We start from the raw sequence: 25954 nt of genomic DNA, 5'->3' as shown, positions 1-25954 counted from the left end.
CAAAAATTACCTGATTTACCACGGGGGTCTCACCTCATCTCGGGTCGGCGCAGTCAACTCTGCTTCATCGCCATACCCCGGCCCCTAAGGGGAAAACCACAATAGACTTACCTGAATCTTACCAATTGCCATTTGGAAATCTTCGAGTGGATTAATCGGCAACCTACAAGGAATCGGACAGAGTGAAGATCAGACATTTGAACTCTTATGAACAATTGTTTTTTAGAGTCAATACTGGAACTCACCAATTCCTCTACGCCAGTGAAGTAACTGGTCATCAACGCGCCCCTGCGGTCGACGCAGGATGGAGCGCTCATCCTTCCAAACCATCAGGTGAGACTAAGGAGCGGACATCAAGAGTGATCTGTGGGAAGACAACGGGAGTGGGGAAGGTGGGTTGACACTCAATTCCACGGGTGGTTAATTCCCCTTCTCCTTTGCAGAAGAATATTCCTGCGAGCCAGACGAACTAGGCTGAGCGGGCCAGTCCAGTCAGTCATCTCGGCGCTACACGTCACGCTGGTGGAAACAACAGCGGCCCAGTTCCGGTCGACGCCCCCGTGGGAACCAGGTGAGCGTTACACTCGCCTACTCTCTCCCTCTCTCCCTCGCCCTCACCACTATCTACAGGTCCCCTGGCCCTATCTCCTTCTTCCTCACTGAATGGGCCGACCTTGCCTCCTCCCTCTCAACCTCTTCTTCCAAACTCCTCCTCCTTGGTGACTTCAACATCCACCTCGACTGTCTTGAATCATCACCTCTCAGTTCCGGGTCCTTTGTGATGCCCTCCCTCTCCCTCTCTCTATTCTTCCTTCCAACCCGACCCACTCTGCTGGTCACACTCTGGATGCCCTCATTTCTGGTGACATCTCTATCTCTAATCCGGTCACCACCCCCTGCTCCTGACCTGCCCACTCTCTCATTTCTTCCTGCCTGGGACCCCTTGGCCCTCTATCCGACCCACACCCAGCACTGCCAGTTTCCTTCTCCGTCATTTGACCGATGAAGTAAGTGTGAGTCGTGCATTTGCCTCCACCTTCGTCCCCCCTCTCCCCCCCGCTTCTGACTCTCCCCCTGACTCTGTCCTTCCTAACCTGCACCTCTCCATCTTCAACACCCTTGTCATCCTTGTCCCGGTCATGATGATCCGCCTAAAATCTTCTGCCAAGAACAACAGCTGGTATGACTCTGATCTAGCATCTCTGAAACGCAAGTGCAGAGTTGCTGAACGGAAGTGGCAGACCTTAGGATTACCCTCTGACAAACTGGCCTGCCTTCTGCTCCAAATGCAATATCGCTTCTCTATCCACTCCAAGAAGCGAGCACACATCCGAGCCTGCATCTCTCGAGCCACTAACAACACAGCCAAACTTTTCAAAATCTGCAAATCTGAACTTGCCAATCCAGTTGCAGTCTCCACCTCTCTCCTTCCTTCTAAGGCTCTGTGCACGGCTTTGGCCTCGCATTTCACATCAAAAACTCTTGTCTTAACTCTCCTCCTTCCCATATCCACTCCATGCCTGCTACCCTGCCACCATGGGCCCTCCTCCTTCCACCCCCTCACTCTCCTCCCTCGTGCCTATAGCACCGAATGAGGTCTCTAAAATGGTTTTCTCTATAAAGGCCTCCTCCAAACAGGTGCTCATCTCCTCTCTCGCCCTGACTCTTGCTGACTTCTGTAACCACTCCTTCGCCACTGGCTCTTTCCCTCTATCCCTCAGGCACTCTCTTGTGCACACTCTCCTAAGAAAGCAGTCTGCTTACCTCTCCTGCCCCGCTAACTATCGCCTTATTTCCACTACCTGACTTCTTAGGAAAACTCTTGGAGAAGTTGGTCCTCCCTCAACTGACACTCCACACTGATCTTGTTGGCTTCCTTCATGACCATCAATCTGGATTCCAGGCATCTAGATTCGCAGAAACTGCTGTTTTGAACACCTGTGAAACCATGCTCACAAATCTCGACTCCAACTATCCCACTGTTCTCAATCTCCATGATCTCTCCTTTGCCTTTGACACGGTAAACCATTCTATCCTCATAAAACAACACTGTGACATCCTCAGGATCCCTGACCGGGCACTGGATTGGCTGACCTCTTTCCTCACTAACCGTCCTTCCCAGCTGCAATTGGGCCCTCCACCACACTCTCTACCTGTGGCGTCCCCCAGGGCACTATCATATCGTTGTGGCTCTTCAGTATCTATCTCGCCTCTCTTGCTCCCCTGATCTCCTCCTTTTTTCCTAATTTCCAGGGTTATGCTGATGGCACACAGATTTCCTTCAAACCTCCCTCTGCTTCTTCATCTTCCTCCTCTCTCATCCCTGACTCCCTTTCCGCCATTCAGCCATGGTGTAAAGTGAACGATCTATGTCTCAATGCCAGTAGGACGAAGATCCTTCTCATCAGGACACCTTTTCCCTCTTTTCCTCCTACCCTCTGGCCACCCACTTTGGGCCCTCTACCGCCACCATCCTGAGAGGCCAAAAACCTTTGGGTAATCTTCAATTCCGCTCACTCCTTCACCCCTCACACCATGGACCATACTAAGAAATCCCACCTCTAGCTCCACCACCTCAGAGGCATTCCTCCTTTCCTCACCTTCCCCCAGAAGCTCAATGTCTCCAGAGCTCTGGTCCTCTCCAGGCTTGACTACTCCAACAGCCTCTTTCTCCTTCCTCCCTTCGCCCCCTCCAGCTAATCCAGAATAGGACTGCAAGACTTATCTTTGGCTTCATGCCCAGGGACTGTATCCATCCAGCCCTAAAATCTCTCCACTGGCTCCCGGTAGCTGCAAGGATCAAATTCAAGACCCTCTGCATCATCCACAATGCTTTCTCGGGCCTGGAACTGTTAGGACAGTTTTTCTGAAGTTCAACTTAGGGCTTAGTAAAACCATTTAACTGAGGCAGTACAAAACTCCAATCTTAGTATAAGGCTGTACCACCTGAGTTCAGGGTAGCGTAGACAGAGCAGCCAGGCTCATCTTTGGAGGGTGAAAGGGCTGTAGAATAAAGATTGCCCATGCGACTAGCGCAGGAAGTCTTGATTCTATTAAAGACACGGAGGCGAGCATTATGCTTTATCTTCTTTAATTACTGCTAATCACAGCTTTTTAAATCTTTCTTTGTTTTCATATATAACACTTTAATAGCAAGACCCAATTGGGGACACTCATACAATTATCTTAACGGGAATAATAAAGTGAAACCAACAGAATTACTTTTGGGAAGAGGGGAACCCAATTCACAGGTGAGTAAGTTAACCTTCGAACGGATTGTGTCCTCCCAAGTATTCCTCATCTTATGATATCTTCATTTCCAGCTATAGCTGCTTTCTCGGCAGAGGGCGATGTGCGTCGAGATGGTCGACTCGATGTCCCTGGAGGGCTTCCATCTCCGCTGACGTCATCGTCCATTACATATACCATGCGCAGAACCCGTTGGCTTCAGTTCTGTTTTTCCACGAATGCGATTGCTTGGAGATTAACGGCACGCTTCAGTTTTCCTTCGAAAACATATCAAAAATGGCCTTGTCTTCAGCTCCGAATTCTCTGAAGACGGGTTTCAAACGGTATACAAAATGCAGCACCAATATGTCGATCACGGACCTGCATAAGATATGCCTCTGGTGCCTGGGCATCAAGCATATAACCGAATGTCGATCCTGTCAGTCGATGACAGCTAAGGCCTTCAAAGAGCACAAATCTAAACTTGCAGTGGGCAGGATTGTCCCCAAATCCCCAAACAATCCTAAATTTGGGTCATCCCACGAGTCGAGAGATTCCTATCCTCACAAAAAAGATAGAATAAACAATCCCACTCGAAGAGCAGACCCTCCTCCTCGTCTTCTAAAAAATCAAAGAGAAGGCACCGATCACCTTCTTCTTCCTCATCTTCTTCATCAGAAAAGGAGCATAGTTTGCCCAACAAAATCTTCCTCCAAAGAGGAGTGGGAACTCTGTAGGTAGACAATGTGCAACATCTTCAAGAACGGAAGCCAATGGGCGCTGCGCGTGGTATATGTACTCGACGATGACGTCAGCCAACATGGAAGCCTTCGAGGAACCTCGAGTCGACCGTCTCGATGCACAGCGCCCTCTGTCGAGAACTTTTCCGAAGCAGCTAAAGCTGGAAATGAAGATATCATAAGATGAATAATACTTGGGAGGAATAGCCAGTTGAAAGAAAGTTACCAGGGGTAAGTAACTTGTTCTTCTATCTACTTTCCTGTTAGACTGGCAAGACAGTTTCTAAGGTAAGTTAGACTTTGAGAATACTTATTTAAGAAGGCACACAGCTTATTCAAGGTAAGTAAATCCTATATATACTTTAATGGCAGAACATATCTAAGGTAAGTAATAACATTTTGTAACTATTCACTCTGAGAGTTTAAAGTTACCAACTAACTCATTCACAAGTAAGTAAACCTTTCAACACTTGGTTTTCTTTACAATGCAGAACCCTTAAAGTATCCAGCCCTTCCCAAATCTAGTACATGAGTTGTCTCAGAGGCAGAAGAGGGACACTAGTGGTGTAGGAGCCAGCTGCAGGCAGGGTGATATAGGGTTCAGTTGCAGGCAAGGCTCAGAGTTCCAGTGGAAGAGTGTTCAAACAAGTAAGTATTCTACTTTAGAGTTAGTTGAGCGTCCGGGGACTTCAGAGAAGACACCATAGGAGGATTCCAGCAGTGGGCCTGGGTGAACTGGATGAGAGACCTCCCAATCACAGTTAACACCCCAAAACTACACAGGAATCCCAAGAGACGGAAGGTAAGTAAATAACCAAGCCAGCCCAGTACCTCAGCACAGAAGATTTTGCAGCAGGAAAACTTCAGGATGTGCTGTCAAAAACCTGGTTGTTGAATTCCTTCATCGAGAAGACAGGACACTGGAAGGTCTTTTACAGCAAGGATCATGGGGAAGGCTCTAGGCAACGTTTTCCTCGTGACTGGATGCGGCTCTGTGGACTTGCCACCTTTTTCAGGAGCACAGAACATCGCCGGTCAGATTCTCGTTATTTGCAAGGTCAAGCACTCTGGTGAGGTGACTTTTCAGTCTCAATTCACGTCTCTGGAACTCCAGCAGGGTGCCCACAAAGTTTCAGCGAGATTTGGAATTCAGAAGACCGTGCACCACACAATGGCTCGAGGTCCCAGGGTATTGGGGTATTGCAGCCCGCAAGGTCGCAGTACAGTGTTGGATATCACTAAATGCATATCTTCTTGAGTCTAGTGGGTCTCGCCAGGCTGTAGGTCGGAGTCCTCAGGTCAATTGGAAGGAAGGGCTACAGCAGGCTCCGGTTACACAGCAGGCTCTCTAGTCGCTTTTAATCGTATCAGCCCCGTTTCCTTCATCATCCTCTTCGGTTTTGGTTCCAGTGGTCGGCTACCTCTTCAGCTTCCAGGATCAGACTTTTATGCAGGAACCCAGCCAATAAAACAGCCATGCAACATTCAAACTTGGGGGGGGGGGGGGTTAGCAGTGCTTTCAGGACAGCCAGCCTTCAAGTTCGAACTGGATTCTCGCACTCAGGCTGGAAGACAAAGGACTGCATAGTGTTGGATTCCTCTCTCGCTTTCTGCCTTCACTGACACTCTGGAGCCTGGGCGGGGAGTCCAGAGGACTCCCGCACAGATACAAAGGAATTTCCCACCCTGGAGGTCAGGGGAAGGAACAGGAAAGGACAAGAAACGCTAAAATAGCGAAAATAGAAGTTGGTAAAATGAGTACTCATGGGTGCCTTTACCGGGGCTGTGCAAATAGCCCACAGTAAAGGTGCACCGAATTAATAAAAAGGTTCACTGCCACCAGCCATTAAAGGTAAGTTTGTCCTTGTAACATACATGTTACAGTTAAAAGGAGAAAAGGGATACTCAGTGTCTCCCCAGCATCATACCACATAAGGTGGGGGTTGCTGGTCTCACCTAATAAAATATAAAAGGAATTCAAAGATCCTTTCTACCCTGGGGAACTACAGTTAAAAGGGGAAAGTTAAAAGGGAGCCACTAGGGCAACCCATCAACAATAGGCACTTATTGCCGAAAAGTTGCCAAAGAGGATAACGACGCTATGGAGAGTCTTAAAAATAACACCCATAAAAAGAATAAAAGATTCTGTGAGTGTGGAAAAAGGTTCCCACTCACCTACGTATAAGGACAAATAATCCAATAGTAAAAGCAAAAGGTTCTGGAGTTCACCCAGGTCAGGAAGCGTATCATTACTATGAAAATCTTATCTAACGGGAACTACGCTATCTCCAACTTTCCCTCCCTAAATACTCCCTTGCTATAGCCCTACGCTCCTCTAACTCCAACTGTTTGAACTGTCAAACGCTTCTCCAAGCAGAGAGTGGGGGGCCAGATCTCTCTCCTCAGCTGGTGCCTCCCTCTGGGACAGCCTCCCTGCCCCTCTCAGACTTGAGCCGGACGTCCTCAAGTTCCAGAAACTGCTCAAAACTCTGCTCTTCTCTACCTCTTTCCCTTCCCTGTTAATCACCCCACTGCCGCTGTCATCGGTGGCCTGATCTTCATGAATCTCACAGGATTCCAGGCCCTTCTCTCCAGTCGATACCAGCACCCCCTCACCTCACTGCACTGCCCTCGCAGGCCGCTGCTTGGCGGCTCTGCAACCCACCATTGGGAGTCGCCTGCACTAGCATTTAGCCTGAGGTTCTCCTCCTTGGCTCTCCTTAGCACTTCCCTCTGCTCACCCCTCCAGCACTTGTCCACTCCTTTGCCCCCCCCTCCTTCCATCCCTATCCCCTGCACTTCTCCTCACTACACTTGCATGTCCAAATGCCACAAGGCCTAGTAAGACCACAGCTGTATATTTACTGTTTTCTGCCATTTGTTATTATTTCCCCTGTTCCCTTCCCATTTAGCCTTGTGGCGCCTTGAAACACAATTCTGTTGTATAGGTGCCTAACAAATGCTAAATAAAATGAATACCTAACATGCATTCCTCTCTTTGCTCTCTCCTGTCTTCCAACCTTATGCTCTTTCACACTCCCCTGCGTTCCATTTTTCTCCTGATCATTTACTCCCATAATGCCTTCCCGTCCCTGTTTGCTTCTCCTTCACCCTCCCCTTCATTCGTCCCTATACTCTCTGACACTTTCCAAACTTCCTCGCCTACTCCAGAGCCAGAACCTTCATGGGCTCATTAGGCAAGTTTACAGATTGGTCTGTGGCGTGCTACTTGTCCACAAAAGGTGATTGTTGGGAAAGATCTTCTTTTTGCTGCTTTCCTCTCATAGCCTTCTATGTAACATCCTTTCTCTTGGCTTGTTGTGACTCCTGTCCTGATATTTTGGTTGTAAGTAAAGCCTTCCGCTTTACCACCGTTGCCTGTTTTGCTCATTCTTATGGGGAAACTGACAGGTCCCTAAGAATATAAGTACTGCAAATGTGTGTATTGTTACCATTGCACACATCACCTTACAGTGAAGCGTTATCTAACGTCTTAACTCTTATTATTCATTGTCACTGGCACAGCAAATCGCTATATGGACCTACCTGAAAAGTATGTATTTTGGAACAGTGACTTTTGGCTACTAGGCCCAAACCATCTTAGGGTTGGACTTTATAAGAGTTAGGGGAGCTATTCTGTTCTATTTATATGCATCTGAATACTTACCTATGTTACACTGGTCATTGAATCAAATGCCATAAAATTCCTCCTACGGGTGAATGTTTTATAAGTGCTGATGTGACAATATCGGAGTATGTTTTATTTGTTTAGTGTGTAACTGAAAGGCCTAATAAATAATTGTATTTTTATACTTATCTTTCTAACTGGAATCACTGGTGTTGCTCTGTGTAGACTCATTGTAGCCGTAGACCACTCTCACAACCTTTCTGAGACTAAGCATTGCCGCTCTGCTACCTTACCATGATTGGGTTTGGCTGACCTCTGTTTTTTCCATGTTCACTATAATAGAATGGCCTCCCAAAATCCCCCCTTCAAGGATGATTTTGGAAATCCATCAAATATCCAACCTGACCCTACCCATGTTATAGTTAATGGATTTCTAAGTGGAAATGAGCCACTTGTGCAGAGGGCATACATCTTGAAATCAGGCGACCCTAACATGGCAGTTACCTGAATCCACCATGGCTCTCTTCAACCTCTGTTGTGTGTTTCTCTCTCCTACCGTATCTGACATTTGCAGTCTACACTGGCTTCACTGTCAATGTGCTTTGGGGTAAGCGCTGATACGTGCTCTGTTCCACCAGCCTTGATTATGAGAAGGGCATTTCTCTAATTCACTGTTCCGCGTTTGTGGGATGTGATTGTTATTTGGGTTTGCATGCACCTCCTCCCTAGAATAGTGTACTTCTTCCTTCTTTGAGGGTTGTTTTGTAGGATCCTATGTAGAGGGCAGAAATGGCGAAGAACCCCTGCATGATTCGATATATTCCACTTACAGGTTGGACATCAAATAGCAGGTGTTGTCTCCAGGCCCCCATGGTGCCCCAGCTCCTATCCTCAATCATGGGACTTTGACACACAAAGCATTCTAAAATGGAAGTAAGTCAATAGGCATGGTGCTATACAAAGCACTGGAAAGAAATAAAATTAACAGCTCGTCTCTCTTTTGATTTGCGTGTGTTTCGACATGTTTCCAAAGGCTAATTTGAGTCTTTATTATAAGACTTCAGTAACTTGCGTGTGGAAAGAGACCTCTGTTTTAATATTAACCTGCCTAACAGCCAGCCCCAAAACCACCTAACAAGCCTGGGTAGTGACCAGGCACACCAGACATCCAAGTGGATGTTCGGCATGGCTCCGGCCCACTTGGAACATTCAATAAAAATATTGAAAAGGTTTGTGAAGTGGCAGAAAGGCACCTGTGCACCTTAAAAATAGTTTAAATAAATCTATGCTTCAGTGTTCAGTCACCTTTTTGGTGATTATTTTATGGGAAATAAATCAATAATTATTCATTTGACAAGAACTATGTATTAAGCAACTGTGTTGCTGAGGTGAGTAACCTCCTCTTCTGTACTCTGACCCCCTTCCCTTCTCCATACTTTGCTCTGAAGCAACAGCTTCGTTAGAAGCGGCTGGCTGATTTGCAGTCAGTGCTGATTGACGGCTCCCAGAAACGTCAGAATGTCCTTTCCTCTAGTGTTCCTGCTCTGCACTGCTGAGGAAACACACTGATGGGCGCTTTGGGGGATTGGTTGAAGGACTAGTCAGTGTGTGTAAATTAAGCCCTCATGCTATTTTATCGCTTCAATACTACCAGCTACATTGTATACCTTGGGGTGGTTTAGAGTGTTACTTGAAGCTGGTTAGCTCTATAACAGAGCCTTTTACTAGGAGCTGTTGAACTGGTGGATCAGTAGAACTTGCTTATTGCTGGGGCAGTTGTTAGCCTATTCTTTAAATCAATGTATGCTACAAGAGCTAGAACAACTAAAAAAAACATCTTTGCCATTTACCCATTTAGCAGAGTTACCTGTCCCGTGTCTTCAACTTGAGCCTGTTAGTTTGGGCATAATAAAAGAACTTTCGCAAAAGATCCTAATTTTAAGACTTTGTCTCCTTCTCCCACAAAGGACGGCATCACAGATATCCTATGTGCTATCCCAATGCCTAATAGGAGCCATTTAAATCAACTTTTGGCACTAACTGCGCAAAGAAGACTGCATTTTCAGATCTGAGAACTGGTCCTCCCAGTGCCGATAAGGATGAGCCTGGTTTGCCACTGGATTTCCCGATAGTTAGCAAGACCACAGCTGTTCTCCAAGGGACGGGGCTATCAGAAGCCATATTGGAAGAACTGATGGTTCATCCTCATCCTTGATGACTTCGCTTCCTCTAGTAGAGAAGAGGGAAGAGGGGGAGAACGTAACCCTGGTTCCTCCATCTCAGTCTCCTTTGGGGCTTGTAGAGCTGGGTAATGAACAATCTAACCTGCTTGATGATTTCCACGCAGTGGCAGCAGGTCAAGGAACAAATAGGCAACCTTGATCATTGCAAAAACAATGCTGATTTCCGCACCTGGGTAGATTTACTGGACAAGTTTCCAGTACACTTTCACCCTATCAAAGTAGATGATTCCTGTCAAACAGACCAGTACTTCGATATGAAGAATCAGAGTTACCAAACTACTCTGAATGAAGCTAATAGCCTGGTGTCTACAGGTACAAATCAACCGTCAAATAATGACAAGAGTAAGGACATAGTAGGCAACAGGGATAAATCCTGTCAGACGGCCTTGGATGGGCTGGGTAAGGTACAACTTGTGGAAGATAAAGCTGCTAAGTCACAGGAAGTCTTGTTTAATCCCATAGTGATGATTACACCTACGCCTAGAAAGACGGAGCACCCACATCACCTGTTGCAGATGGGGAGTCGTTTCAGGCATCTTCTTTTTGGGCGCGATATGGTAACCTTAAACCTAAATCTGATATGACTGGTAGTTTGCGCATTGGCAAAAGTTATATGCCTCTGATCAATGAAAATATCTTAAGAGGGACTGTCATGGATCAACGTAATTTCTTAGTTACTAGTCCTGAGACTCAAGCTGTGTATGAACCAAAGAAGCACTGAGATATAAAGCACTGACCTGGCTTCACCAGAACACTGACGAGAGGTCATAAGAACTTCAGACCTAAAGTTCCTCCGGCGGATCAAAATTGACCAATGTTGCACTTGGAGTAACAGGGATTGTATACTTGTAAGGTGTGGCAGTAGTAACCGCCCATTCTTTTTGTCCATCTGCAAGGATTTTCCTAAAGCTGCATCTGACTTGTCTCTGGTAGTGGATTTTAGTTGGCCCCTGTTACAGTAGAGAACGCTGAACTGATGCCAAGTCTTTCTTTTTTTCAGCTTTTCCTTTATTTTGGATTGTGCTTATTTTCAAGATTTGTCTGTTTTTATGTTCCTTTGCTTTCATTTGATCACTTGTTTATTACTTTGTATTCTGTGTTTTGTTGTAGCGCTCTGAGACCTATGGGTAAATAGCGCTTTACAAAAATTACAATAAATAAAGTTCAAGTGTTAGCATGCTTTGAAGGAAGCAATGGTGTTATACCATACATCTGGTAACCCTTTCTCTCTCTCAAAACATTGATATCACTGATTTTGCATCATAATAGCATGCTCCCCTGTTGAATTAAAATAGTTGTTCAGAGTTGTCTAGTTTGTTTGCTCTTTTTTCTTAGGATATTATAGGTTAGTCGTATTTTATGGATATGTGTAGACACTCTCTGTTTGGAACCAATTTTCTCTTAACTGATTTTGTGATTTGTACACCTTGTGTGAAAGTGTTTAGCAGTGCTTTATCTTTTATTATAACTTAGGGGGAGGAAAGAACTCTGGGGAAGTCGTCTTCTATTAGGCTTAACGGAGAAACTGCTAAAACGGCTAGGAATGTTCGAATGTCGAAGAGAGAAGATTCCGTGGCAAATATGGGAAGAATAAAGCATCAAAAGATTAATTTGGATGAAGCCGAGGGTAAGTAATGGATTCATGTAACTTTTGGGTTGGAATAACTGTAACACATCATTTTTAGATCAAATTCAAAGTTCATAACTCGCGTGTAGTAATCAGACCCCAAGCTCTTTCATGTATATAACTATTTAGAAAGCATAGTCCCATTTTGGAACTTCATCTGATTTCACACAAAATCTTTAGAAAAACAAAATCTGATGAGTTTCTTCTGTTAATTGTGCATCTGCAGCTTCTCTACTTTCATGAGCATTTACAGTAACTTTGATTTGTTCATTGAATTTTCTGCCTTTTGTGCATGCCTAGGAACACCCTTTCTTGGGTTTGATTCAGGGTTAAAAAACATTTTCTTTAGATTTGATTTAGCATTTTTTCATACATTCACCATTGGGCTCCTGAGAGTATGGGATTCAAGAAATGCACTATTCTCCCTAGATTCTGTTGAAATCCACAATACATTTCGGTTTTGTTTTGGAACTTATGATCTTGAAACCTGTATATTTCTCAAAAACAGCGCCAGGACAGATTCTTTGTGACTGTAAGTGAGCCAGATGAAAGGTTTATTTTTTCTTTAACCAGAGAGTAAGAGAATAGCAATTTTGGAAGTTTCAAATGATGTTACTATATGCAGGTACATGCACAGATGTCCACAGTCAACTATAAGACACTTTTATTTTATTTTGTTAAATGTATTATTTGTTTAGCATTTATTTCAGTGCAACACCCTCAGGCATCTGGGCGCTAGTTACAGAAAGTGTGAGGTACATTATTGAGAGTGCAGGATTACGTATAAGGTTACAGACAAAATCGTTGAGGGTCAGCATACTAACAGAGCCCTCGCCTCATGGTATGGGGGGGTCAATATCAAGAATGAAATACTAGGTAGTGAAAAATGTAGCGTAGTCCAATTGTCAGATATTATAATAGTTAAGAAAGCACAACCTGGAAAAGCCACACCTCATGGTGTGAGGGGCAATATCAAGTGTGCAATACTAGGTAGGTAAAGGGCAGCGAAGTACAATTGTAAAGTATTACCGTAGGTAGCAAAGGAAAGCACAACCTAGCCAAGCCCTCACCTCATGGTTCTTGGGTAGTATCTGGTGGATAACAGAGGCATGACTCAAGTCAGGTAGATACAGGTGAGTGAACGTGTACAACAAGAGACAGGGGTCATAGTAAGGTAGCAGTAGGCAGCAGCATATAGCACAATTGACTGGGGATAGATCAGATATGTTACGCGGCTTACCAGTGCAAAATAAGTATTGTAGCTGTGTAGGCAGCTATGAGAAACCTCAAGCTGTCTCACCCGCTACTCCCTGGAGATCTGTCATCGCTATTGGATCCAGTTCCTGGGGTAGACCAGTGGGCGAGGATCACCTGCTCACGAGTCCCGCCTTGTCCTGTGCTAAAAATGTGGGGAAGGAAGACCCCGCCGTACCATGCGGACTTATCATTTTGTGAACACTTCTTTCTTTTCTGGTGAACATTATCCCACACTCTTTTTGTAACTTAGTGGTAAGGATTGGCAATAGGTTTTAGTATAGTCCCTTTTTATGTGACAAGACGCTACTAGGACTGCCTTATTACTATTTGATGGTTATAGCTTGCTCCCATCTTAGCTTTAGGTTTAGAATAGGCGTTTTTCTCACCACAGCATACAGTTTAATAAACACCATTGAACTGTGATCACTTGTATTTGTCCTTACTGTTGCCACCATGAGTTCCTTACACAGCGCAGAGCTCACCAGGCAGGAACCGCAAGAGCAAGTGTCAGGAAATCCATTGAAGGAAAAAAAAGGGGCAGAGCAAAGCGCTGAGCCGCCGGAATCCCCAGGCAGGCCCAGGCAGGCAAAGGGCTTTTTATGGGGCCTTTGCTGGGAACGCCGGCAAGACTCCCGGCTTGAATCTGAGCAGCTTTTTCATCTGAGTCCCTCCAATCAGATAACATGAAGGTAGCCATAGATGCCTCGGTGCTTGTAGAGCGTCATTGCAGGCCACATCACTGCATTCTTGCTGGTCAATGCAGGAACAGGGTGGCCATCTTAGAAGGAGCAAATGCTCCATTGTCAAAATGTGGAATTCATGCATCAGCCTCCTCCTGCAAGCGGAATGCTGCAGGAGTGGCTCAGGTGCTCACGCCTGGTGTCGCTGGACACTTACATTCTAGGGTTATGATCTGATGTCCCTTTTGGCAGGTAAGCACAGAAAGATGGGACATCACATAGGCCGTCACCTATCCTTCAGTTCTCTTCATTGTGTCCCACTGCCATAAAGTTTATTACGGAACAAAGGTCCACACAAGCAAAATCACAAATATAGTATTTACTAACAATGGGTTCCATCATGTTAAACACACAACTAGGAAGGTAAAATCACTATAAAACATATGTTTATCCACAGTTGGTTAACCAAAGTGGTTGGATACAACTTGTGTATTTTACACAGACCTAGGCATTTTGATGTTGTAGGATACCTCACAGGGGAGAAAATATTAGAGATAGATTTACAAGTCTTTAAATGGCTAGTGTATGCTTAACACAAAAGAATAAATGCTTTAAAATGCCTTTGTTGACCCGTTTCAGAGCTCAAAGTCTGCCACGGCAAGAGGCCATGTCAAGCAGATTTTTGAAGAAATTCAATGTGGAATGTTACCAGTAAATTTGACAGCTATGTCCCAAGGCCCTACCAGTATAGCCGACCATAGAGAGGACTCCTCACCCAGCCTCCACTGCTTCTCTACAGTTAATGTAGCCACCTTTTAAGCTGGGTGTTTATGCCCAATGCATGTCAATGGGTACAGGGGCACTTGAAGAAATATAAGCTATCTCAGCCTCCCAACTTCCAACTTGAAACACCCTGGGGTAGGGACTTGGTGGGGACAAGCGGCCTCACCCTAGTCTTAGTTGCTGAAGGCTCACAGGCTCCTAGTTTGAAGCTCTACTGACGGCTAGGTCAGGCCCTTATTGATACACCGGGACAAGGGGATGACTTCTTAATTTCAGTACCTGGAACAACAGACTGGATTAGGCATTGGTGTGAGCAAGGGCATGGTCGGCAGCCGTTCGGGAGCAATGTGATCAGATTTTGAGTTCCAGCAGGCTCTTCCTCATGGCATGGCAAGAGATGGCAGTGGCATGATTTAGATATCCCAGCAAAACAGTGTGGAGCACAGCAAGGTTTCTCACGATGAGGCAGGAAGGTGCCCAAGCAACAGTGCAATCAAGTCTTGTGCAGGTGCAGCCAAATGCAGAAATTAGAAAGTTCAGACCTTTTCTGATGCAATGGATGCAGAACAGTGCTTGAGGCTGGTTGGTCTGACCAGTCCAGAGGAGGAAGGCACCAGTTTCAGGTCTTGCCTATCTACTTGGAAGGCAGAGGTCCGGTATGCAGTTATTGGCTTTGCCGCCGCTGTAGCGGTCCTCTGGTGGTTCTTTGTCTTAAGATGCTTGGATCTTGTTGTCGACTGCCTCAAATGGCTCAAAGTCCTCTTTCTTTATTCAGAATTGGGCTGAGGGGCACCTCAGTCAATTAATGGAGGAGACCTAAAGTATTCAAACTGTTTGATAGGCTGTCGGTCATGAAGATCCTGCCACCTCACAATCTGTCCAGGAACACGACACACCCTGGCTGAGTGTGGATTGGGACCATATAGTTCACACATAATGTGCTAAATAGGAGTCTTTGGATGAGGCCAAAGGGCCTCACCCCACTATTAGCTAGGATCCAGGCAGAAAGCAGATTTGCTGGGTGGCACCTCAATGGAGAAAAATTACAACAAAAAAAAACTTTCCTAACAGAAGGTGATGACCAGGTGCTTGTCTTTGAAAACCTAACAATACAATCTTTTCCAGGTGAACTACTCGACTATGAGGTGGCATGCCCCAATACGATCTGGTAGGCATGCACTTTGTCTTGGCTCCATTCAGATTGCTATTGGCTCACACTATGGAGTGGACACCTGTGAGATCCTTAAGAAAAGTGGTTGTAAAGCAATGTATAGGTTCAAAGTCTAGCATGTCTGGACAATCTCTATAGGAAGTAAGGTAAACATGTACTGGGGTGATTTCTCCACTAGCATATCCCTTGAGTGTTGATGCATATAACCTTATGCCATCTTTCTCTGCAACTAGTGCTATGGGTCACTTTTTGGCCTGCCTTTTTTGTTAAGCATTTGAAATCCAGCCAAGTTGTCTTTGAGGAAAACCAAAAAGTAAGCATGGTTGCCCACTGGGCCATTTTGTTGCTAAAATCTGATCTGTACCTGCCTATGGTTAATGCTCAGTAAAGGCGAGAAACTTTCTAGGCCTCATTATGAGTTGAGTAGTAGCTCTTAAATGCGGCTGTAACGCTATTACCGCTGCATTTAAGGGTTGACCCAATCCTGAATATGGCCACATTCACCTCCAGCTCTGAGCTGGAGGTGAATTCGCCAGCGGTATGTGTTATCTTGGCGCTATTACTGCCAGCGGTATTTGCTCCAGCGGTAATAGCGCAACCCATCCCCATTGGAATGGGTATTTTACCGCCTAACCACTACTCATGATCCGACGCAAATTACGCCGGATCGAGTAGCGGTAATGCTATTTGCATTGGCGGTATCCCAGTGCAAATACCGCCGGGATACCGCCAACCTCGTGAAGAGGCCCTCTGTCACCTCTCTACCAAAAAAAAAAATTCAGAAAGGAAATGCATTTTATTTATGACAGAAATGTCAGTGACATTTTATTAGGTTCATTTTACAATGTTTCTCCTGGAGTTCACAAACTTGAAGATGTAGACATGGGTCTTGCATGTGAACTGCGAGTACTCCACCCACTCACTTGAGTAACAGTGTTCCTACAATCTGGCCACACGCAGCCATAGTATCATAGTGTTTGCCTTCTCAAACTATGGTAGTTCTGTATGAGGGAGACCGTTAATATTGTCCTTTTTCAACAAACCAATCTTATTATTAAAGGCATTTGAATGCTATAGATAGTGTCAGCATTATGTTCCATGGATATTTTGCATGAATAATTTTCTTTCCATCCTAACAAAGTAGAACATTGCTTTTTGCCCACTTTGGTGATCCCCTGAACTTGTTGCTGTCTTTCTGTGTTTTCTGGACCATTTCTGACCAAGGAGTGCCATGCAGTTTGCACACAACTTTCTAATGTTTTTGGTCTCGTTGGGGAAACGTATGAGCGCAAAGGCAGGAGCTACCAAAAGGGTGCCCTTTGGTTTCCTTGGATGAATACCCTCATCTAGTGTGCCCAGGTTTTGGATAACGGTATGTAACGGCTGCATCATGTGTGGCACTTTCCCACACAGGAAATCTTTCTTGCTTAGTAAGCACACAGTAAAGCAATAACACATTGATCATGCTTCGCCCCAGGACATACAGTATAGGAGACTAAGATAACTGTTGAGTACTAAGCCTTTAGAAGTCCTAAAAGCATGAAAAAGGGCTTCAATCGTTATAGAAAACATGCACAATGGACCTACACAACATAGTATCAGAATGATATCACTGGGCTCGAATAGGCCGCAGTTCACCTTTAGAAACAATGTAACCATTAGTGATAACTGTTTGATAAAGTTCTTTTACACCACAGGTGTAGTGCAAGAGGCAACCAGCCTAGGGTCGGGGGAAGCACCAGAGGGGGCCTTCAAGAACAGTTCCAGCCCAGGACGCGAAACAGCAGTCCAAGAAGAACTGGTTGAAGAGGGATCACAAAGGCTACTCCTGATTATTGAATTTAAGATTTGATTGGGGAGACCTCAAACCCTGCTACTCCCAGACCTAATGGACCACTGCAGGTTGAACCAACTTCAGGAATAGAATCCGAGGCCACTGGCACAAAATTAATTCTGACCAGGAACAATAGTGCACAGGTGAGTTTGAATGTCTGGTTTAGGTCTGGCCGTTTTGAAAAGGGACTCCCCAGTACAGGGGACTTGAACCCACAACCCAGCAAGCATCCATATGACCGGAGGAGCAACAAACAGGACACTTGGCAGGAAAACCCAAGATGAAGAAAACTTGTCGCAAAGATGGTGACAAGGGCACTGAAGAACCGACCAAGGTTCCAGGTCAGCTCAGGGGAATGGGAAGGAGCAGCAAGCAAGAAACTGTCCAATGACTGGGAAAACGGCAGCCGACCCAGGACATCGCAAGATCAGAAATGGTGCAGAGTAGCATCAAACACTCTACTTCCAGGCCAGAAAGACACCTCCAGCGACTTAAGCCACAAGGATTCGCTGGGCGGCAGCACTGCAGAACAAGATGTTCCATGATGGAACAGTCAGTCCCGTAGGAAAAGAGGACAACAGGGAGCTAAAGATGATCCCAGGATTGGATTCCATCAGCAGGGGAAGAGCAGAGTGCATGGATAAAAAGGAGTTGTGGTCCAGCCAATAAGGCCACACCAGGATCCTCAGCAGCAACCCATCTTTAGCAGCAGTCATTCAGGTACACCACCTAGTAATGCACATGTTTCCCCATCGATAATGCATTCATTCAATGGCTGACCTAAGCCAGCCAAACAAGCTGGCCTTATGAACTGTCAAACACAGTTATTCCCCAACTGGTAGTAGATTGGGAAGTTTAGAGCACACTAAACCACTGTACACTGTGGTAAACTGCAACCAATGGTGCCATTTTTCGGGTCAGGGAGAGCCGGTGTCAGCACAACAGCTATTTAGGCAATGCCTCGTGGATTACATAGGCAAAAAGACAGCACATGCCAAAATAATCTGGAGCAGGGCTTACAAAAATGCAATAGTACCCCATTGACTACTGCTAGGTAGATTTTCATTGTTATGCACAATCTCCTCTGCATGTGAGTCCCCCAGCAATTATTGCAGGTTTCCTGGATTTTTGATCTGTTCCTCTGAGTGAGTGGAAACCTTTTTCCCCACTCACTCATTCTTTTAACCTTTTTGGGATACTTTGCATTTCTTTTTGAAACTCTTTCTTGGAGAATTGCTTTCCTCCATGTTCCATGGCACCTGTCATTGACATTTGCTATACACAGCACTCTCTGTGCAGTGTGGCTGGAAGCCCTTTGGGCTTCCCTTGTTCTTTTCTGTTATTTTCCTTGTGAGAACTAATGTTCCCAAGGGCAGGGGGATATTTAGTATCCTTCCTAACTGTTGCATTGTGAGATCAGCACACCCCACCTTTGTTTACAGTAGCAGGCTAAACTGAATGGCTGGTGGCAGTGATGTTATCCTACCTACTTTTGTGCAATTTCTACCTCCAGGCTATACTCATAGCCGCGGTAGTTCACAAAAGGGTCACCATTGACCCAAAATGGTGACTGTATCTTTTTTCACCATTTCTCGTTTGATTGTCCCTTCTTGGTCCTTCTTCTGCCATGCTGGATGGGGAGGTCCTAGATTAGCTTTTGTCTTTGGTGGGAATCCTTTGTGAAGCTTGCAAAGGCTCCAGTGTGTTAGTGAGGACAGGAAATGGGGGAGGACTCCACAACTCTGCTGTTCTTTGTCTTCTGGTGTGCCTCCCTGGACCCAGTTCCAACTAGGGAGCTGGCTGTCCTGAAAGGACAGCCTACACCCAGAGCTTGAATGGTACATGGATGCTGATTGGCTGGGTTCCTGCATAAAAGGCATGGATCCTTAGGATGAAGACATGCTGACCCCTAGAACAGAAGAATTGACGAGGAAGAAGAGGAGAGATGTCCGCAGCCACTTCCAGGTGATGTAGATGCCTGCTGGATAATCGCTGCTGCTCAACCCCTTCTTTCAAAAGTCAGACTAACTCCGAAGAGAACGACTCTCCCCTTTAGACTGGTGGGACCAATCAGCCTTGAGACCTGCATTTTAAGCCATCCCACAACGAGCCCTGGGACCTGTGGCCACTGTGCAGTGCATCGTCTTCTGATGCTCGAATCCCGAATCCTTCTGAAGCTTTGGTCCTTCAGAGACAATATTCCTCTCCTTGAAGTCCCCTCACCGGAGTGCAGGACAGAGAAAGCGAAATGAATCGACTGGGAGGTAATCGTTCCTCGCTGGTGCTTCCCAAAAGGCACCAAAATCACATAACTAAAAATCCTTTGCTGGAAACTTCTTCACTCGACTGCTGCTGTGAGATCCACTCCAGTGTCTCTTCTTTCGTTTGCCTGACCAAGAATCCCGTCACTGGGTCTGCTGCTGCTGCATCGTGGGGTCATTGGGCTACAACTTCTTCTACACTCATAAGGTACTCTGAAACTCTTGGTAGAACTTACCTAGAGGTGAATTGCTGTTCCTGTGTTGATGGAGTGCTGATTCGTCTCTTTGGGAGTTTGCCCATATATATTTGCCCAGGCCTAATGCCTGTGATCCTACATGGAGACTTCTCAAAAGTCCCTAACCGTTTTTCCCAACAAAGAGGTTATTGCTGAAGAGGACTTCCTTTGGAACATTTGAACTTTCTACAGCTGCGCCTTACCTGTTTTGCCCTCCAATCTGACTCTGAAACACTCATAACTAGACCGGGATGGACCTCTAAAGTGTTAGGCCTATGTGAAATGTTTGCAAAGTATTTACTTATCTTAAGTTGGTTTTGTTTAATTTATTTTACCTGTAACAGATATTCTGAAAAGTTATTACAAAGGTTTTACTTACATTTGAACTACATACTGCTGTTCTAAAAGTATTACAAAAGTGATTTATGTACTGTGAATGATGCATTTTATTTCTAAAGGTACTTGCTGTGTGTTATCATACTTATCTTTTACCTTTACTTTAGTATGTATATATATATATATATATATATGTATATATATAAAAAATAAACCATTATTTTTATATAACCTTATTGTGTCAGTGTTTCCTTGGGCCATGTATGCACTCTAAGTTCTTTGGACTACCTACAGCCCTTTCTCCCTCCTAAGATGAGCCTGGCTGCTCAGCTACTGTTACCAACAAAACCTGTACTAAGAGTTGGAACCCTGTGTCCCAAGTGTGAGTCTTCACAAGTCCTACTATTGGTGGACTTTTGTAAAACTCCATAACAACTACCATATAGGTGCACTGGGCTATTCATGTCTATAACCCTGGTATAGCCTAAACTAAATCACAGCTGCCACTTGTCAACTCCACAACACACTTTCACAGTAGTAGTCATATAGAGAGCTTAAAAGAAAAATGTGCTCATAGGCATATATGGGCAACGTGAGGCAGTCCACCAGAAAAAGGGTAGCAGGGGGAATTTCAGTAAAGTCCCTCTCATCATTAAAGAAAAATTGAAAAACCAACGAAGCCAGCAAAACATTTTGGAGACCCAGAAGGTTAGTGAATCAGAACTCTGAAAATGAAATTCTGCCCTAACACAATTCTTTCAATAAAGTATTTTTGCAGTGATCACTTCCATTCTGTCTCCTCTACCGCAGTTAGGAAAGAATGTATTTGTAAGCATACATTGTATTGTAACCCCTTGATTCACATTCTGGTATAGAAGTTCCATTTGTTTGACGCTATAATCCCACACTTCTCCATGAAGCATGTTTTCTGACTGCTCCACACTTAGCAGCAATCGTAAGCTGGTTATTATAAATACGCTGTTTTTTTAATAAAACAGTAATTGATAACTCAGTAGTGGGTCATGAGAATGTGTACTCTGACACAAATCTAATGTTAGCCAACTATACTTGTGTTTCTCTATGTAACTGACCATAAACAAAAACATGTTCACCTCATGTGTGCTTTTCTAAGCTTTGTGCAATCAATTGAACTTAAGCTGAATATGAAATGCACTTCTCTAGCCCCCAACTTTTAAGCTGTTTCTGTTGACTTTTGTACGTTTGTTACCTTATTGGGAGCTGTGAATTGTACTACTTGAGCTGGAGAAGATACACAATATGGCTATGGAGATCTTGGCACAAACTAAAGATTTGTTTCTTGTATGAAACACTTCTGCTGAAAGATGTCATTTTATGATGGTAACTATATAACCCAAAGCATCCCTAATACCACAGTCTACATCGCATAACCATTCCATTAAGGGGGAAATGGTTTTGGTCCTGCAGATCTCTGCCACGCAGATGAGCAGGATCTACCTGTTTTACTAAAATTAGCAAACACTCCCAATTTAAATTGGTTATTGATAACAACCGTTTTGGCCTTTACATGTATAGCCAGGAATTCAATAAAGTATTGGCCCTACATATCCAGTAATTATTTTAAATGTTCCACACATATTTACAAGTTATGTTTTGTGACTCATAACTTAAATACAAGACATGGAAAAGGGTTCAATTCCCAATGTGAACACACTATTTAAAACTATTTTGTAAGGAATGGCAGTTGGTTTAAAGGGTCACAATAATTCTCCCAGTGATGGGCACCATATGCTGCAACTAAACACATCAAAGCCAATATTGCCAAGACTTGTATGGAGAGAAATAGAAATGTTTGTTCAACTGTGCTTGGTTAGCACACAAAATAAATAAATCACACTCTGATTCAAAATTCAATACTTATTGTTTGAGATTGAACATTCTTTCCAAACCTCAATATAGCTTGCACATAATGATACCTTCTTTTGCATCCTCATGTTGTTCTTTATTTATAGTCAAAGATCCCTTTGAATCCTCAAGACGTTTCACTCTTTATAAGTCTTCATCAGGAGTAAAGGCGATACTGTAGCATGAAAATAATAATGGGGAAAGAAAAGTTGTATAGGAGATTGCATAATGAAAAGATCCTAATGTAAGGTGAACAGATGCCTGAATCGGCAGAAATTTACAAAATATTATGAGAAGATGTAATTGAGCTATAGGGAGTGGGATATTTATGGGAGGAAAGGGTAGCAATGTTTGAGCAGAGATACAAATTGACGGCTCACATGTACATGGGCAGTAAAGATGGACAAGTCCTTCATCAAAATGGAGTACCTGGTCAAGAGAATACTGAAAAAAACAATGGTGCAAAGATGTCAGACACCCCAAGAGGGAAAAGATAATAGGCTAAGGTGTTGGGGTCCAAAGATCAAATAAAGTGGGAACAAAGAAATCCCAAAGAATATTAAGGATTACATTATTCTTACCTAATGTAGAAAGCGAAAATAGTGAGCAGCAAACACATCTCCCTGTGCTAAAATAGATAACCATGGCCGCCAGAAAAGTTTATTTTTTAGAATCTAAGAAAGAAACACCATCTTAACAGATTGCAGTGTGATTTACTGATTTCAAGTAATAACAAAGTGCTGTTGTACACAACCTTTCTTCTTTTTTTACTGTCTTTTAATAATGTTCAGTTTCTGCAAACATTAACTGCCTGATATTATTTTTAAATGTACTCCATTCATGCCTTTGATGCAAATTGCAATCAACAACTTCAAATGCCAAAACTATAGATGTTGTCAATGCTTGTTTTTATATATAGATAATATTTTATGGACCGTTGTGCTATGCAATGAAAAGCTTATGAATCTTTTTTCAGGCAGGAGAGCTAGTTATGGGTGAGTAAACTCTTTTTGCTCTAAGCACAAACTTCAGGATGTTTAATCAATGCATGCAAGCAGGGGCTGCATACTTTAGATGGCTGGAGCTTTGCAAATTTCTAGAACAAATATACCACTGGCTGGGTTTAAAGATTCCTTAGGACAATATAGCTTTCCTTTGTTGCATGAGACTTTTAAAAATAATTTTCTAAAGCACCCGTAAAAGTACTCATCTATGATATTTTCTTTCCTGCTAGAATTTTTTGAAATGATATCTAAAGCTCAGAGTAAGCGAGCAGAGGATCAGCGTGGGCTTTTGCGAAAAGAAGACCTTGTTCTACCCGATTTTCTGCGTTTAGCACCTGCTGAGCCAACTTCATCTACGCCAACTGATTCAAAGATCAGCAACAAGAGGCTTATTAAAACTGATGGAAAGGACAGAATGCCACATTCATCACAGCAGCATGGAAAGATCGAATCCACACAGACCTCTACAGAATGTTACACAACAAGAATGAGCCACTTGGATAGGAAAGATAGGACTGCTTTGTTGCCACCAAACAACAAGAAGCCTCACAATGCTCCTTTTAGTGCACCCCTGTCTCCTATCCCACACATACAGGAATCCACTATGCCAAGGTGGGCAAGGCATTCCAGAGACCTTCAAACTGAAATCATACAGACGATAGATGATGACAATATAGCAGACTTAACCCTTGTGGCTGAAGGAGATATTACTAGCCCTAATAGTACTTTACTGCCACCACCGCCAACACCACCCTCAAATCTGAGTAAATTAACTGAAGCCAACTATGCACCCCCAAGCCCATTAACAGGTAATCAGGATAATTCAGGATGTCAAAGATCTGCATCAGGTATTTTTAGATTTTAATATTTTTGCACTCCTTTTATCTATGTCGTTCCCCTTTACTTGTATTATAGCAGCAATTTGCACCATTTTCCCTGTGGTCCTTTTTATATTTGCACCTTATGTTTGTTTTTGTATGAGAGATCTTTTACTTTATTTTTTTAATATCCAGACATATTCTGAGTGTCTTCATAAACTTATTTTTGCACGGTTATGGACAATGTATGCTCAAACTTTAGTGGCCTTGTATAATAATTTTGCTATGTCTTATGTGCAATAACTTCAACAGAACACTAAAAATAGGACTTTTTTATATGTAAATAACGTACTGGTCCATTTTCTGTTCACTTGAAGAACCACTGCTGGTAAATGATGCACCACCTTCTAAGAGACCCTGCTGTTGTCACATGATTAGAAACACTTTGTGTCCATTTTGAATTTCTTATATTAGTTGCAATCACAGCTGCCGGACAAAATAATTTCTAATTTGCTATACACCTTGGATTTTTCATGGTCCCGTTTTAAATTCTCCTGAGCTGGAGACCTTAAACTTTGACATCTCTGCAACCTTGGTTGTAAAATGTTCCTTCACTTTGACGTATTTCACTTTTGGTTGTTACTGTTAATTCCTGTGGGATTAACGGTGCACACAGAAGAGTGCATTTGAAATAATGAAATGTTTGCAGCTACTCTGCCAAATGATTTAATTTAGAGCTAAAACAACAAAGTTCAAATGGTTTCTGCAAAACATATGCCATTAAAGGCAATATCAACTTATGAAGTGGGATATTCTGCCATGTAATTCTACAGGAGCATTTGCAATCTTGCTCTTCGATTGTGCCTTTCGATTGTGAAAGGCACAATCACAATTTTCAAGCATGACAGTAGTGTTCACTAGACAATCTGACCACTAACTTTCTTTTTTTTTGTAACTACATTTGCCATCCTTTGGGTCAACTTTATTTGTGCCCAGAGTTGCAGATTATTTCGACTGCATACTTTTAAGGTTTATATACACAAATCTTGTATTTACCTGGGGCATCATTTTAAGAAAGTACAACCTTTTTGAATGTTATCACTGTCATTAAGCAGGTTGCATGGTCTGTGTGTTAGTCTGATAGTCGTCCACGGAAGCACAGGTCTTATTCATCACTTCAAAAAATTCCAATATATAAGTAGATCATGTGTGAATTCATGAGGTGTCCTCTATTGCCTTCCATTCCGTAGGCTGGCCAGCACCACTAATGTTAATGGTAAACCAGACACAGTAATTGCAGTATGTGTTTAAAACACACCAATTAAAATGTTGGCAATAATGCAGGACCCAACTCTGAAAACGTTAAATTACATTTTCGTGTCATGACATTTGCTTCTAAATCCCAGCATTAAATTAAAAGTTTCTTGTCTGTACTGTATCAGCTGCACTGGTTATGTATGACATGTCAATAACTGTCTTTGATTGCCTTCCAGAATTTACTGTTCTTCTGACTTTTCCTGATGTCCCAACCTGTTTGCTCTATATAATCATTGTATAATTTGCTGTGCAGTATTCAGTACTCTTGATCAGAGCAGAGATTTCCAAGTTGTGCAATTATTTTGTGCATGCATGCATGAGAGTGTATTACATGTTTACAAGCTGTATTTGCATTTATATCGGCCTCAGGTATTTCACACTTTTGTTCTGAGAAGCATCCTTCTTCATAGAGGCTTCACCTCTGCAAATATGTCTTAAGTAGTCATTCCAGACACCCAATCTCAAAATTAGCGTAGCATGTGTGCATTGTTGAAACACAAACTTTAGAAGTTTTGTATTGAGTGGCTTAAGTGCAGTTTCGGAACCATGCGTAGATTATACCCACTCCTGTTCAAATTAATGCATTCAAATGAAGTTCATCCTGCCTTGAAGATAAATTGTCAAGGTGTGAATAACCTGAGGCACTGATATAAAAATTCTTCACAAAATGTAAACAAATCTTTGCATTATCTTGATGCATGATGTACATTCATAAATAATCATTGAACTTTAGATTGTGTCTTTCCCACTCACTACCCTGTAGATGTCTTTGTGTAGGCTTTTACTTGCATTTTCATATTTCTTACAAATGCAATAAACTTTAGATTTAGATATGCTTGACTGGTTTTACCTTTTGTTTCTTTTTCCTTCCTGAAAATCCTTTTCTTTCTTTAAAGACTCCAGATGT

At 43.5% G+C, this 25954-nt stretch overlaps 1 protein-coding gene across 7 annotated transcripts in view; it reads left to right on the top strand.

The window, feature by feature from the left end:
• The window catches only part of RGS12 (regulator of G protein signaling 12), a 1255576-nt gene that overhangs the window by 1024461 nt on the left and 205161 nt on the right, over window positions 1–25954 (top strand). For 4 of the 7 annotated variants that reach the window (XM_069632045.1, XM_069632044.1, XM_069632049.1 and 1 more), the window contains 2 exons: window positions 11313–11466; window positions 23143–23760. In XM_069632045.1, coding sequence (XP_069488146.1) covers window positions 11313–11466; window positions 23143–23760 — 772 coding nt within the window. Of the gene's footprint in view, window positions 1–11312; window positions 11467–22884; window positions 22904–23142; window positions 23761–25954 lie in introns of those variants that run through there. The other 3 variants (XM_069632047.1, XM_069632046.1, XM_069632048.1) reach the window with 3 other exon arrangements.

Source organism: Ambystoma mexicanum, chromosome 6q, assembly GCF_040938575.1.
Source record: "Ambystoma mexicanum isolate Mex_15411 chromosome 6q, UKY_AmexF1_1, whole genome shotgun sequence".
In the NCBI taxonomy this organism is placed as follows: Eukaryota; Metazoa; Chordata; class Amphibia; order Caudata; family Ambystomatidae; genus Ambystoma; species Ambystoma mexicanum.
Note: the sequence above shows the minus strand (reverse complement) of the source record. Positions and strands in the feature narration are given on the sequence as shown.